The sequence below is a fragment of the Bufo bufo genome, chromosome 11 (assembly GCF_905171765.1).
Source record: "Bufo bufo chromosome 11, aBufBuf1.1, whole genome shotgun sequence".
Classification (NCBI taxonomy): Eukaryota; Metazoa; Chordata; class Amphibia; order Anura; family Bufonidae; genus Bufo; species Bufo bufo.
In genome coordinates this window covers 42,006,081-42,022,261 of record NC_053399.1, presented here as the reverse complement: position 1 = coordinate 42,022,261, position 16,181 = coordinate 42,006,081, and the positions used below count along the sequence as shown (strand labels likewise).

At 41.7% G+C, this 16,181-nt stretch overlaps 1 protein-coding gene across 1 annotated transcript in view; it reads right to left on the bottom strand.

Moving 5' to 3' along the window:
* Positions 1-16,181, bottom strand: part of RAB15 (RAB15, member RAS oncogene family) — a 58,973-nt gene that overhangs the window by 20,948 nt on the left and 21,844 nt on the right. Inside the window, exons 2-5 of the mRNA XM_040411708.1 lie at positions 13,481-13,541; positions 9,962-10,022; positions 3,051-3,128; positions 408-497 (exon numbers count right to left, since the gene is read on the bottom strand). Coding sequence (XP_040267642.1) covers positions 408-497; positions 3,051-3,128; positions 9,962-10,022; positions 13,481-13,541 — 290 coding nt within the window. The remainder of the gene's footprint in view (positions 1-407; positions 498-3,050; positions 3,129-9,961; positions 10,023-13,480; positions 13,542-16,181) is intronic.

The window sequence follows — 16,181 nt, the reverse complement described above, 5'->3', positions numbered from 1 at the left end:
CATTTTTCCCCTTTCCAGCGAGACCACACAGTTGGAAAATGCAAAGTTGGTATGCACACCAGTTTTTTGGCTCAAATTAGGCCAAAAAACGGGCGCATTTTCATTAGTAAATTTGCCCCAGTATGTCTGTTTGGCTTGGTCAAGCAGAACCCTTCGGGTGTCTCTCTGTCTACCACGTGCACCATAGTTGTAGTTGAAATATGTAGGATGTAAAGCAGGGCCATGTTCTTGTAGTGAAGGGTGTCAGGACACATCGGTATGTCTGCCCTTTATGTGCGGGAAGTGCAATTATAAAAGTCAATGTGCGGCATGGAGTCATCATCCATTATTTTCATACAAGTCATTACAACCCTTTCTTGCATTTCCAGTGGCTGACGCATTTCAGCTATATTTTAAGCAGGACTTACCTTCATCCCTTGATGCTTCCCAACCTGCCTTTTTTGTTCTTCATCAGCTTTGTTTCCAATCAATATCTTCTGGACGCCATCGGGTGCATACTGAAAGAAAAGTGCATTTTATTAGCTTTCACATGTAACATGTAAAATATCTCATGGCAGTATAGGGAACGGGGATATTTTAAAACTCTTGGTACACTCTTAGTTGAGTCTAACTATAACCCAAAAACACTTGAAGTGGTAATGGCACCATGGATTCCAGTGGCTGAACAATTCCTATGCTCACATTGAATTGATTCTAAATCCCAAATATCAAGCAAGCATGTGTTATCATTCACAGTGTTATCATGTTAAAGCAGATAACTGCTAGACAAGTCTTTTTATTCGCTTTATATGCCATATAATATAACCTGCCATGCATGAGATCTATGTGTAGGAGGTGTAAGCGTATCTTTTAATGACAGCATGCTGTTCTTCAATGGCTATCTGACGTCTATCCACCTCCACATGGCGATGCATTAACACTGTACCATCTGCTGAGGAAGATTGTAAAACTCTTAGCTTTTCTGAGGAAATCTCTTCACATTAACGGATGACCTCAAGCAGAGATATTGGGGCACATTTAGTAGCTGCAAGCGTCACCAGAACATTTTGTTAATGTCAGTACCTGGTACATCTGAAGCTAGAGCACTTCTATCAATGCATTCAATTCAATGAATTCAAAATATACATTAGTTAGCAATCCATTGCTTCATTCTGAAGAAAAAAAAATTACATTTTATCCATATTCAAATTAGTGCACCAAGGTCAGGCAGGAGACACTCTGTGCACCCTTGCTTCCTCTTCTAGCTTCTACAGTACCTCTTCTTTTTGATTGACAGGGCCAGGAATGATGACTATGCAGGAACCTGGCCCTATCAATCAAGAAGGAAAGGGAGGGACTGGCAAATGGAGGCAGAAGGAGCAAGGGTGCACAGTGTGGTTTGGACCCGCCCTCAGTGCACTTAACTGCTTATTTGCATATGGATACGGATACGCATAAGTACTTTGTCTCCATCACTAGATTGACAGGGCCAGGCAGCCTTCACCTCTAACTGCCGGCTCTGTGCGTTGGGAAAATCTCGCGCCGTTCAGTATTCGGCGCACAGTGAGGAAGCCGGAAGCTTGTGAGCACCCTTCACTCACTGCACCTGCTCCAAATACTGAACGGGACTGCGCAGGCGCAAGATTTACACGGCAGACAGGGCTGGCAGTAGGAGACCAATGCTGCCTGGCCCTGTCAATCTAGTGTAGCAGGGAGTACCAGAGGTGAGAGAACGGAGCCTCTAGGAACAGGGGCAATGCCCCCCCCCCCCTAATTAGCATAATTAGCTAATTATAAAAGTTATATTTCTGGAGTAACGGGGCATGGATAAAAGTAGGAATAGACTAGTTAGGTTCAGCTGACATTAGCACATCGCTAATGTCAGCTAGTTTAATAGGGTTAATTCTGGTGACAGAATCCCTTTAAAGCTCAAATCATCTGGTCTCCAATGCTGTATTTTGTTCTGTCATCTGTTGGCCAAGTACGCTGAAAATAAACTTTATTTCCTCAGCTCGGCATATGTAAGTGAGGCAGGTGGAAGTCAAGGGGCCAGCAGCCTTTTTGCTTCAAGTCAAACTTGCCGTCCCACTTTCCTGCCTCCTTAACTCTTGATGGACAGCTATTTTTTTTTTCTTCTGGCATGACGTGCCTAATTGTCACGGTGCCTTCTGTGGCAGAGGTTAAAAGATCGGAGAGACTGACTGCACGTGAGGTTAACTGACAGCCTCTTGATTCTCAGTGTTGTTTTTGGTAATGACCACACCTCTTGTCAGGTGCAGCTGCGGTCATTACTGCTTCCCTATTTAGTTTGGTTTCACACTTCATACCATGCGGTTGATATTCTCTGCTTGGATTTGGAAGAGTTGGTGTGTGGACCTTACCTGTGTTCCTGCTCATCTATTTTCTATAAGATTATTTATACTGCTCATTGTATTTGGTTGTTTTCTTTGTGCTTGTTGTTATTAGGCCTCAGGGAGATGCTGGTTCGTTCACCTGGGAAGTAACCAGTAGTTTCATTCCCTTTCACTTCCTCTAGGGAATCTCAGGGCTTCTAGGGTTTATGTTGGCGTATGTATTTTCCCACCTTCAGGATCTATACATACTGACAGGAGTCAGGGCCAGATCTAGGGGTCTCCTAGGAGGTGACCTTTCCCCTCTCCCTAGTCTTGAGGCCTAGTTCTTTGTCTTCTCCCTTCTGTTGTCTTTCTGGTGTCCCTCCCCATTATTCGTGACACTGATATCCCATGCATGTGCTGTCCTCCATTGTTTTTGGCACATTTGCGGTGCTCCCAGCTGTAGTATACGGGACTTCTGAGGCTCATTGCTCAGGCCCAGATTCCCAGGAGAGAGCTCGCCTTACACCACTGATCTGTCTCTGGTACAAATTCAAATTCTCCTTATCTTGTCCACCAACAACAAACAAGCCCTAACTGAAGTCAGTAATGGGAGGGATGAGTATAAATACAAGGAATAAGAATTTCAGCCAAGTCAGAAGGTTACAGAAAGTATTAATATTGATCGTTGAATTACATTTTGAAATGTCATCACCGACAGACTTAAAATAAACGTACCTCATCCACATCGCTTGCCCACTTCATTATATGCTGGTAGGAACGCTCGCTTGTTATGTCATATACTAGAAATATACCCTTAAAAGAAAAAACGCAAAATATATTAATAATATTACAAACATACAGATCATACAAATAGTGGCCAAGAAGCCATTCTGCAGAATTTTCCCTAAAGAGAGCTTGAGGATTGTGATCCTTTTGCATGTAGAACTAGAGCATCTATCTTGTTTCTTTCCCTAGCAAAAATACAATAGAAATTCCTGGATATCACCCTCCTCCTGACACAGCGATTTTCAATTTTTGGAACTTCGTTGCAGATTCCAGCAAAAAACTGAACGAAACACCGCTGCATGTAGGGAAACTTTCTCTGACTGAATCAGAGACTACAACGAAACCTCGATGGACCCATTCACCACGCAACAAAAAAAAATTTCATCTGCTACTGGGCAAAAACCATTTGTCCTATACTAAATCGAGTGTGCGGATTACAAATCCGAAGTCAGAATTGTTGTAACAGGTCACAAAATTTTGCTATGCGTAAGTATGCCTAAATGAATTAAGCACTTGGAAAGCATTGAATAATTTTGAACAGAAAGAGATTTACTCCAACAATTATCTGATCTACAACAAAGTTTGATCTACAGTGTATGAAAATATAATGAAATAACAGAATTTCAAAAAGTCTCGTTTTCAGTTTAAAAGTCTTACTTGAGCAAGGCCCAGTACTGTTAAAAGTGCTTCAGGCATCTTCTTTTGCGTTTGTGAACAGTCATATTTTCCCGTTGCAAAAACCAGCAGTGGTCCCCCATCATGTTGGGATTCCAGCTGCCTTGATACCTGTTCTCCATTGTAGAAATATCTTTATGGAACTGCTCTCCATGTTTGTCACTTACGTGTCCCAAATTGGGTGGGAAAAAGTCAAGATGGGAATGTGAGAAATGCACTTTCAATGATATTCGGCAGCCAAGTTGTTCATATGCTGTAAGCATGTTGACTACTAATTCAGCATAGTTTGCAGCTCATCTGTTCCCAAGTAAGTTCTGCACTACTAGCACAAATGCATCCCAAGCTGCAAGGCACACTCGCTTTGTCAGATTCTTGCGCTGATCATAAGTAATGTGTTTGCCACATATGTAGCAGAAATTATCTGGATCGTTAACACAATTGCGTTTATCCATCTTAAATTTCAAAACTGATAGCACTATAACAGATCACTTTATCAAACTCTGTCCGGTTTGCCTTATATACATGTACTTAAAATCTAGACGTGCCAGGCAAATTCCGAGTTCATATTTGGAATCAGCGCGCTCATTTTAGTATAATTCACATGTTTTTCTCTCAATAGCAAAATCATTGTTGCACGGTGATTAGTCCATGGAGTCCATCAGACACTGTTGGTGTCAGGCATACCCTGGATCTGGGTATGAAGAGAATTTGTCATCAGGATAATCGCTATTGAAGTAAAGCAATTGCCTAATAGCACTTAACACCTTATTTCCAGATGTGCCTTTGTTTCAGCAATAGTTGTTCTTTCTCTACCAGTTTATTTGGTAGGCAAATGAGCCACGTAAGGTGCCCAGAGGGGTGTTATTCTAGCAAAAGGAGCCCAAATCTGCCTCCTCTCCGCTCTCACATGACACCCCCTGCCACAATGTGTCCACCCAACACCCTCCAGCATCTCATTGAAGCCATACCTCCCCCCCCCTTTTTACCCTGCTGCGACGCATCTGAATCTTGAGCATAGAAGTGCTGAACACTGCCTGCGCACATCCTGTCCCACTGAGGTCATCAGCCTTAACTCTACAACTAGGCATGCGCTGAGCCCAATGATGTATTTAGCCTATGCTGGAAAGGAAGGAAAAGAAGCGCGTCACTTACATCACTGGGCTCAGCACATGCCCAGTAGTAGAGTTAAGGCTGATGTTCTTAGTGGGACAGGCAGTGTTCGGCACTGCTGCGCACAAGATTTAGACGTGATGCAGCAGGGAAAAGGGGGGGACGTATTGCTTCAATGTGATGTAGGGGGGTGGATAGACACATTGTGGCGGGGGCGTCATGTGAGAGTGGAGAGGAGGCGGGCTTGGGCACTAGCAGGAAGCGTGCCTGGGCTCCTTCCTGCAAGAATAACGCCGCTCTGGGCACCTTACGTGGCTCATTTGCATACCAAATAAAATGGATTTTCAGAAGGAAGAAAAAACTTATTGCTGAAAAAAAGGCACATCTGGAAATAAGGTGCTAAGTGCTATTAGGCATTTGCTTTGCTTCAATAGCGATTATCCTGGTGACAGGTTCCCTTTAAGGCAGGACACATGCGTATTATTAGGACAAGTTCAATGATGTCAAAGCACTGGGAATATTGACCAGTTATCCTATTTGACCAGTGATGTTGTATGTCACCGTAATCCATATTAAATGCATTTATTGTACAACTGTGCAGATCATACATAAAAATAAACAAGGCTTCTCCCTAACTAAATACACCTTGTGTATGTACCTGTTAATAATCCTGATGCGTCGATGCCACAGATTCCAGCATTACCACAGGGGCCTAGACCATAATGCTAATAATTCTGCAACATTGGGCATTAGAGCTTAAACCAGAGGGGATTGAGAAACTCATCGGCCTATATTTACTAATGAGATTGTTTCTATACCTTGATGTAAAATGTGTTAACATCAGGCACATTTAGTTTTAGAAAAATCCACTGCACCTAGCTCGTCAAGGTGTGTGACTTAGCATAGAAAGTGGTGGCCTAAGATGCAACATTTTGTGCCAGAATTTTGCAGCAAAATTATTTTGCAAATTAAGCAAACCAAAAGTGTCTAGTCAAGAACCAAATTTATCATCCATCCTAAGCCATTGTGATAAAAGTGCATATCTGTATATATTTTAAGCAGGATTAGTAAATCTTCCCCATTGTATTTATGCATGCCATGTCCTATTCCATTACTGACGATAAATGAAGCATAGGGACGGCCACGATCAAACTAGTCATTGCAAAGGATAGCATTTGTAATTGTGAAGACAGGACTCATGAACAAGCAATTTCAGGATATCCAGCAAGTGGATAAAATAAGATTTACACTGGTATGTGCAGCATATGCACCAGTAACCAAATCAACAATAATTATAGTGCTCATTTTTAGCTCATCGTTTTAACCTCTTTTTTTTGTAACTTTGTGCTCTATACAGATAAATGGCTAAATGTGCATTAAAAAATGTTAGAAATATTCCTGAAACTGTTCATACAGAAAGACCATGCATGGTGAGGTTTCAAGAGACTTGAGCAGGCCTGCCTGTCTTCTGTTCCCTAAAAGGGATTGTGCAGGATTTTACTATTGATATCCATCAATATCATATCAGCAGGGGTCCAACACCCGGCGCCCCCTTCCAATCACCTGTTTGGCACTGGAACTACACAGCTCCGTCTGTTGTGTATTGTATGGAGGCAGTTACTGAAGCACTGCTCTCATAGAAGTGAATGCTGCAGGAACCAGCTACATCCACTACACAACGGATGAAGCTGGGTAGTTCCAGCACCAAAGTTACCCTGAAATAGCTGATTTAAAAAAAATGTGCAGGGTCGGATATTGAATGCTTATCCTGAAGATAGGCCATCAGGCTCAAAATCCTAGAGAACTCTTTTAAAGGGGTATTTCTGTCTCAGAATGCAAGCCCCTTCTTCCCAGCACAGAGAGCTACTCGGTTTCTGCAACTTACTGTGTTTTATTGTTCCCATATCTCCAATTTACTTGTATGGAAATAGCAGAACACAGTTCTCTCAACTGTTTCCGTAGTTCCCACCATCACTGCCCATAGTATTCAGGCGAGATGAGAAGGGAAGAGGGGCACTGTTCTAGAGAGGGGTTGTCTGTCTCTTATGTGTCATTCACTTTCTCTCATTTTACAGCATATAGCAGTCGCACCTAAGGTTTAGGATGTGTTCACATGACCATTTTATTTAAGAACAGAAAAAAAGCAGGATCCTGTAAAAAAATTGATCCTGTGCATACGTTATGCATATTTTGCAACTGTTTTAGCCATTTCCGTCTGAGATCCGTTTTTTTAAATGGAAAAAAAGTCCTGAATGCAGTACTTTCTTTTTCCATCTACAAAAAACTGATCTCACGTGGAAATGGCTAAAACGGATGCAAAATATGCATAACATATGCACAGGATCCATTTTTTACAGGACCCTGTTGTTTGTTTTTTTTTGTTCTGACGGATCAGAAGAACAGAAAATGGAACAGTGATGTGAACCCAGCCTTACTTGTAACAGATATAGCAAAGAATAAAGAGATCAAAATGACCAATGTGAGAACCAGGAGACCCACCATGTGCATTTTACAAAAAATGCTTAGTTTTAATGGGCAATTTTTTACATTAGTAATGATGGATCATTTTCTCTTGTATTCCTTCTGTGCTTTCTTATGTTGTATTTATGCGATAAATAAAGTGCAATTTGGAGCCCAGTCAAATACTGTATATTAGTGATTTGACTATTGTCACAATTAGTGTGAATAGTAGTATGGTTAATAGATGGGACGGGGCTTAAAGTCTATGTTCTGAGCTTACAGGATTCAGACAATTTTAATCCAGATGATGCTTAGCTATCGGTGTGAAATAATAACATTCATGATAAATTTGTACAGCTGCAAATGGTGCGTGATAAACTAGTGTTCCTGTTCCTTTGTTTTATTGTTTTACAGCTGATTTCCCAATATCCTCCCTGATCACTCAACTGTCTCCTTTTCATAATGCATAGGTATGCGCAGCAGTTTTTTTCACCTCTGTTTGTCTCATTCCATTATTGCAGCATCGCTTGAGTTCTGAATCATGTAAATACTTTGAGTTTTCTTCTCACTTCAAAGCGTTTTTTTGGAGAGAATTTAAAAACAAGGGGGCAAAAGAATTTAAAAACAAAGAAGCTTTACTCACCTCCACTAATCCCCCACCGCCGCTGTTCTAACACTGCTCACGTCCCTGCTGCTCTGTAGTTCATATTCGTGCTCGGTAAACTGGAAACACCATGAAAGGCCCATTCAGCCAATTGTTAGTCTTTTTGTTTTGACCTGCCTCAGCCAGCAAGTAGTTGATCAGGTCTTTCCTAGCATTTACGGCATGACAAGCCAGGACAGGAAGTGCAGAGCAGCAGGGACTGGAGCAGAATTGGAACAGCTGCACCCGGGAAGTTGTGGAGGTAAGTAATGCTTCTTTTCTGGGGGGGTTTTCTCCCAGATCACCACTTTAATGAAAATAAATATGTACTTCTCTTGTTACTATACTTTAACTTTACATTTACACAATTTACAGTCTTGTAATTTAGTCAGATACCTATTGCCAACAGCCATCATCCAAATTTAGTTGTTTAGTTTGTTTTTGTGATATAATCAGCTCTTTCAAACAATTTTTTTTCATTATGGCAATATCACACAAAAAGTGGCATAAAAGACCATCTTATTTATATATGTAGATTTATTATTCTGCTTCTTACGTGCATCTAGATCTTTATTCACATGATAGGTAATGACTGTAGTGTTTGGATATTTATGTAATTTAGTTATCTCGCATATTCAACCACCACGTCATGTAAAATTACTCCTCACTGCAGTCTGAGGAGAAGCAGGGACCCAGGACCCCCATTATAGAAACTAACCTCTACCCAGCCTGGAGTCGATTTAGCAATGGAGCCTTCATTGAAGGAAACTGGTGATAAATGTAGGATTCAAGTCATATAATGGTTAGATATAATGGTATTCCTTGTGTACACACTCAACAGCTTATTCTGAAAATTAACCTGAAATGATAGGTAGCAGAGCCCATTATTAGGACAGTTGTTCAAAATGGATGTGCCTGTGGCAGTTTTCACTGCACCTTCTTCAGGTACCGCTACATAAAGGTATATTGTACCTTTTAGCTTTGTTTATTTTCCTCATTCACTAAAAGGTACATACATGCATTTTTTTTCAAAACCACAGGATTTGTTGTTTTAAATCGTTAGTGACTGGGAATACACCTTTTTACAGCAGTCACTAATGGGCCTTAGGATAGGCCGCCACAAGAGCTGCACAGATTTCTCATTTAGCGGAGAGCAGGAGCCCAGCTGTCTCATGAGCCCAGCTCCTGCTCTAAAGGCCTGGATCAGCAGAAGCTCCGATCTGGGCCGTTTAAGTGACCGCGGCATCTAAGTGGTTTAGAGTTAAGGGGCTTCCTCTCTCAGGCATCGTCCTGCAAAAATCAAACCCTCACACAGCTCAGTAGAAAGAAAAAAGAAAAAAAAGTTATGGGTCTTGGAATGAGGCAATGGAAAAGCATTTTCTTTTTCATTTTTTTTTAAAAGTATTTTATTGTGCAAAAGGAGAGCGTTATTTTATTGTATGGGGAGAGCGTTTGGCGGTGACCATACCCCGGGGAACCCATGTTCCTCTGGCCACCACTCTCCCCGCTCTGTTCTCGGCGAAGGAGCAGGTCCCAGAGGTGGGACCCGCACCTATCAGACAATGGGAGCATATCCTAGCGATATGCCCCCATTGTCTGTCATGGGAATACCCCTTTAAGGTGCTGTTGCATATTAGATGATGACCATCTACTTTACACAGAATCAAGATCAAGCATCAGATACTCCTAGACGAATGGTCTTGGACCGAAAATGTCCAAGTTGCCAAGTTATGTCTGGATAAACTTGCACTAGCCAACAACTGGGCATAAACATGACTATATGAGGTCATTTCTAGTTAGGTTTGTGCCTAAAGATAATAAAGAATGGACCTGGCAGCCATGTTTAAACCATGTTCATGCCAGTACTAGTTGGACCAGAATATACATATACAGGGCACAAAGGCAGCCATATATCATCACAAATACCTTTAAAAGAAAGTCTAAGAGTATGAGATATGCAGACAGCCATTACCTGTGCTCTTCTATAGTACTGTTTCGTTATTGTCTGGTATCTCTCTTGACCAGCCGTGTCCCTATGAAAACAAAATTTTCCGTGGTTAATAGCTCAAATATTATAGGTATCAAATCATTTCTACCAAAGCGTGTGACATGGTCATAATTATGTCAGTTCTGCTATGTCCTGCGAAGACGCTTGATCACATTGTGATGATTTAGACAAATTGACACTAAGCCATGGGGCTTTATGTGCGGGATGTCTTGACTCATTCTATGGATAAGCATGAAGATTGATTCTTTTTTTTTCCAGCCCAATTCTTTGTCTAGACAAGTACTTCAGCACAAATAAGAATTGAATTGCTTTCCTCTATTATTATTTACCACACAGCGCGTACCCACCAGGCTGCATTCAGCAGACTCATTTATAATCAGGACGGCAATGTCCAGTGAAAATACAGAAAATACAGCTGATCAAGCTGCTGGTTAACAGCCGTCCAAATAAAAGTTACCTCTGAGCTTAGAAAACCAATATCCAGTGTCGGTGTCAGACTTTCCCACCAGAGGATCCTCCGGTGGGCCCAGGCTCTGGTACCATAGTGGCCCCAGTGAAAATACAGCTGATCAAGCTGCTGGTTAACAGGCATCCAAATAAAACTTACATCTGAGCTTAGAAAACCAATATCCAGTGTTGGCGTCAGACTGGCCCACTAGACGATCCTCGGGTGGGCCCAGGCTCTGATGCCATAGTGGCCCCAAAAATTAAAGAGAAAATAAAAACATTTGGAGCTGCTTTTGGAGACAATAAATTGCCACTATGGTCTATTTCTTTGTATCAATACCTATTAGACTTTATTGATTGTATGAGGTTTGGGCCTGAACAATAATCTCTTCTGGTAGGCCCAAGGAACCTGTCAACACTTCAAGTCAAGATTAAAGTCTCCACTTTGGAACAGCCATTCAAAGATTACATAAATAATTCATATCCATAATAAATAGTAACTTAATAATTACATTGTGTTCATATCTTATACCGATCCTACGTTGCAGCCTGTATTATAGCTCTGAGCTGCATTCAGTTCTACAAGCTTTAGAGCAGAAACCTCCAAGAATTCCTTGCAGGCTTAACACCCCCACAAAGTTTGCTGTGGTCATTTGCATTCTGGACAATGTAATCTTTACACATGGGACTATCCAGTAATCTGATGTAGGGGAAAACTGCTCAAGCCTGCCAGAGATATTTTGTTCTTTTATAAGATATTTTGTCCCAGAGTTGGACTGGGGTGCCTATGGCCCACCAGTAAAATTCATACTGGGGGCCTACTATACAGCTACATGCAAATACTACTTGCCCACACAGAGGCAGGCAGCAATAAGATACTCAAGATGATTATGGGTCCAACAACTTTGAGAAATTTTGGCCCAGCAGAAAGATGATACTGGTTGGCCTGCCTCTGTACCTAGAAGTCATCTTAGTCACCTTATGCATCTATAATAAACTAGATAGTTTGATAAATAATCTACCCAGTTTTTATATGGATGTAGGCCGGCTGATATGCTGTGCTGTGGGGGCCCATCTTTGTCAGAGGCCCACCAGGGAATCCATCTGTTCCCCTTTGGGCCAGTCTGAGCCTGTTTTCCCCTGTTAGCCATATGGTCTTCTCATTCTGGCCCTGTGCTCCTTATCTCATTCCTAACTGATGTGAATCATGGGCTTGCATTAAAAGGCACAATATGTGGAACCAAATGCAACCACAAAGAGGAAGTTTTTAAAACTTGTAGATGACTGAATTTTCCCAATGATAAAACAGCAAAGTACAAGTTTTAAATGGCCACACTTACACAGTAAATGGCCCAGGAAAATAAACTAGAAGACCATGGCACTACTGTAAGCACCAGTGCCTTCTCAAACACCTGATCAGCAGGGGTCCCTGGAGTCAGACCCCAACCGATCAGATAGGTCATCAGTAGTAGAGTCTCGGAGAATCCCTTTAAGGGTATGGCCTTACTTAGCGGATATGCTCCAGAGTTTTTTTTTTGTTTTTTTTTATGGTGGAATTGCATGCCTATTTTCAAAAGCTCATCCAAGCACCGCGGAAAATTTCTACAGCGGAATCCACACAAAACTTGACAGGAGCTGCAGATTTTAAATCTGGAGCATATCAATTTATTTTGCAGATTTCCCAATCTACTTAAAAATCTGCATGTAACTAATTTTTTCTGCATGGAAATATGCCCCTTGTGGCCTACACTGAAGAATATCTTTCCTTAGAATGCATTTTATATTTTTAATGATGTTTAGAATTGATCTACCTAAAAATGAAAGGGAATCTGTCAGCTTCAAAACACTTCCCAAATTAGAGAAAGCGGTGAAAAATGTAAGTGATGCAGAGTCCAATTATGTAATTTTTATCTTCATTCTCACTTGCATTCTGATGCTGTGCTCAGACAATGCAAAAGTAAAATACATTGAGAGGACTCCTCCTTGAGTCCTCTCCATTATGTGTATGAGCCCAGGAGTCCTCTCAATGCATTTTCCTGCGGGCAGGGGCGGACTGGGAACTTGGCCTCGATGTTGTAGATGGGTCCTAATTGACAGAAGGTGGGGAAAGACAAGTAGATGGGGCCAATAGAAGTTTGCAAGGACAACTATACCATAGTGCCACACAGAATACCATTCCACAGAACCACACAAAATACCTCCCCAAAAGCTGTCCCTTTGTGGTGGCCATCAATAGCTGCCATGTTCTGTCCTGCTCCCCTAATTGTTTCTGATTCAAATATTGAGCAGCAGGTGAAATACAGCCACGGCAAACCAGCCTTACCTTTAGCAGGCTCCTTGACTTTCTGTGATCATGACCCCTATGTTGCCCCAATAGTATGTTCCCCGGCCAGTGGCAGTGAGAAGGCCTTTGGTGGCCATTTTGGGCATTGGCCCACAATGAATATTCCATGTAAGGTCTATGGCCAGTCCGTCCCTGCCTGCTGGTTTCTTGGAGCACAGCGTTAGAATGCAAGTGAGTATGAAGATAAAAATTACATAACCGAACTCGACATCACTTAAACAATTCACCGCTAGTTTGGGGGGTTTCGGAGCTGACAGATTCCCTTTAAGTAGATAACTACATACAGTATGTATTTTATATTGTTCCTAAACCACAGCCTGTACTATAGTCCAAACCTGCATTCACAATGCTGCTGACCTTCAGTGGAAAACGTTAACAAGCTTGCTGTCAGCTCAGTGAACTCATTTAATGCAGTGAGAAAGTTTGCATTTCCTTTGTCAGATTACAATACGCTGGTTAAACACTGTAATTCCCAGAATGTACAGTAAGCCAGAGCAGGCTGTGTGAAGATACTGAGTCAACAAGGGATGCTGGGAGACTTGAGCTCTGACGTTTGTAGATGCAGTTTTGAAATATAATACAAACTGTAACTCAGGATCAATGTATGTACTGTATTTGGATGTTCACTTTAATGTTACCCCTGCTCTACCCTACAACTCTAGATTAATACATTCTCCACAATTCTAACTTACCAGATCTGTATCCGTACTTTGATGCCATCAACATCTATGGTCTTCATTTTAAAATCAACTCCTGAAAAAAAAACAAAAAAAAACAATAAATGAATAAATGAATAAATAAATAAAAAATGAAGAAACTGTTGAGTTACAATTCTTTGTCCACCTATTAACAGAAATTTAGGAAAGTATTCAAGCACCTTACATGGTATAAGCATTATTTGGCAATAATCAAAGTAAGCAATACAAGACTACAGTGCAACTGCTTGTATGGGTATTACAGGATGTGCTATTTCATATTTTTTTTTTAATCAGTTTACTTTTTATTGAAATAAAGGATTATCACATGAACACCAAAAAGGAGTTCTTAGTTTTTGTACAGTTGAAAACAAGTACAAAAGGATGCAAAGATGGTGGTGTATGCAGACACCATAGTCAAATGTGGGAAATCAAGAATTGTATGAGCAATACAGCATTAGAATGATTAAAACGCTGTAACATTTTACTCAATAACACCCTCCCATCCACCCCTTCCGAACTTGAGCAGAGAGACAACAATGTCGGCACATTACGGACAATCTTACGTCTGGGAAACAAGACAGCGCTATCTGAGTATAGTGGATCAGACGATCATTCACTACATGGCAATTATGTAGAACGCCTGGGGAGGGAGTATAACAAGGTCAGTTGTCCCCGTACGCAATCCTGAACTAACGCTTGTGAAGCTAGTTGTGCAGACTCAACCCATCCTTGCCAAAGAGATAAAAACTTATTTGGACAATTTCGCTTAACATATACCCATCTTTCAAGTCTTAGGGTTACATTCATCCTATTAATAAACTCTTGCCTGGTTGGCGGAACTTCCCGTATCCAATGTTTAGCGATCAGTACCCTAGCCTGAAACAGTAGTCTGTGAATACATAAGGAGTTCCTATCCCCCTGTCCCGGGAAATCTATTAGCCCCAGCACACAGATCCTAGGGTCATCAGGTAAACGTATCTGAGTTGCAGTCGCTATAATACTTCTAATTTCCTCCCAATAGGGCCGCAGCCGCGGGTAACTCCAGATCATATGAAGTAATGCCGCTTCAGCTTCCCCACATCTAGGGCACATTGAATTCGGGCGGACACCAATCCTGAAAAGAAATTGGGGGGTCCTATATACTCAGTGTATAAGGAACAATTGTGACAATTGCTGGGATTCACTAATAGTCAAAGAGGGAGTAAGGGCCAAAATATCTGTCCATTGTTCCTGGGACAACGCTCCAAGATCCTTCTCCCACTGGGCCTTTGCCCTAATGGTAGTAGAAGAGGAGGTAGAATCAATAATATATCTATAAAGCAAAAATATGAGGACTTTAGTGGAGGAACCATTTAATAAGTGCTTAATCACAGAGGGAGAGTCAGCTATCTGCACTCCCCTGGGAAATTGTGCCTGAAACGCATGCCTCAATTGTAAAAATTGAAAAAATGCTGTATTGGGCAAGTTGAACTCTTCCTGCAACTGGATAAAGGATTTAAAAACTCCACCCGATTGAAGTTGTCCCAAGAACAATAGACCCCTCTTCTCCCATGGAGAAAAACCTTCTAAACGAAATATCTCCGGTAATTGAGGGTTACGCCATAGAGGGGTAACATCACAGAAACCAGTAATACATATCAGATTTTTTAATTTAGACCATACTTTGGTCACAGGAGACAGTGTGGGAAGTGTTCCATGAACCGACCGGGAGTAACCCAATTCCACTGTGGCAATAGGAGCCTTCTGTTTCATGACAAATTAAACAATGGCAGCCGAGGAGTCCAACTCACCAGTTTGAAGCCACCCTTTAAAATGTTGCAGCTGAGCGGCAATGAAGTAAAACCACGGATTCGGCAGAGATAGTCCACCCCTCTCTTTACTTTTTTGGAGCGTTTCAATACTTATCCTCGGTTATTTTCTCTTCCAAATTAGGGATCTAAAAATCCCCTGAATTTTAAAGAACAAACGCTGTGGGATCCAGACTGGAGAGTTGTGGAGAAGATACAACAACTGAGGCATAAATACCATTTTTATCAGGTTACTGCGACCAATAACCGAAAGAGACAATTTCCACCAGGTATTAGATTTAGTGACAAATTTAGCAATCATAGGTTCTAGATTTACCTTAATATAGTCAGTCGGGGATGGAGTCACCATCTCCCCTAGATATTTAAACCTGTCAGTCACCTGCAAAGGTAAACCACCAATATCTAATGAAGCCGGTAGTGGATCCAATGGAAGGATTGTGGACTTATCCCAATTAATGGCGAGTCCGGAATAAGTCCCAAATCCAACAATTTCCTGCATTATGGAATCTATGGAATTTTGCAGGTCCCCCACATATAGTAACAGGTCATCCGCATATAGCGAGACCCTCTCCTCCTGGTGACCCACCTGGAAATCCTGCCAGCGCGACGATGTATGCAACAAACAGGCAAGAGGCTCAATGGCTATTGCGAACAGCAAGGGTGACAAGGGACAACCCTGCGGAGTACCCCTGTGTAAAGGGAAATATCCAGAGAGCATCCCGTTCGCCCTAATTCTCGCAACTGGGGAGTGATACAACAACCGTACCCAGGAGATAAAACCGTTACCAAAGCCCATAGCTGCCAGGACTTCCCATAAGTAACACCATTCTATACTGTCGAAGGCCTTGGCAGCGTCCAAGGACACCACGGCCCGACAGCCCCCTGTG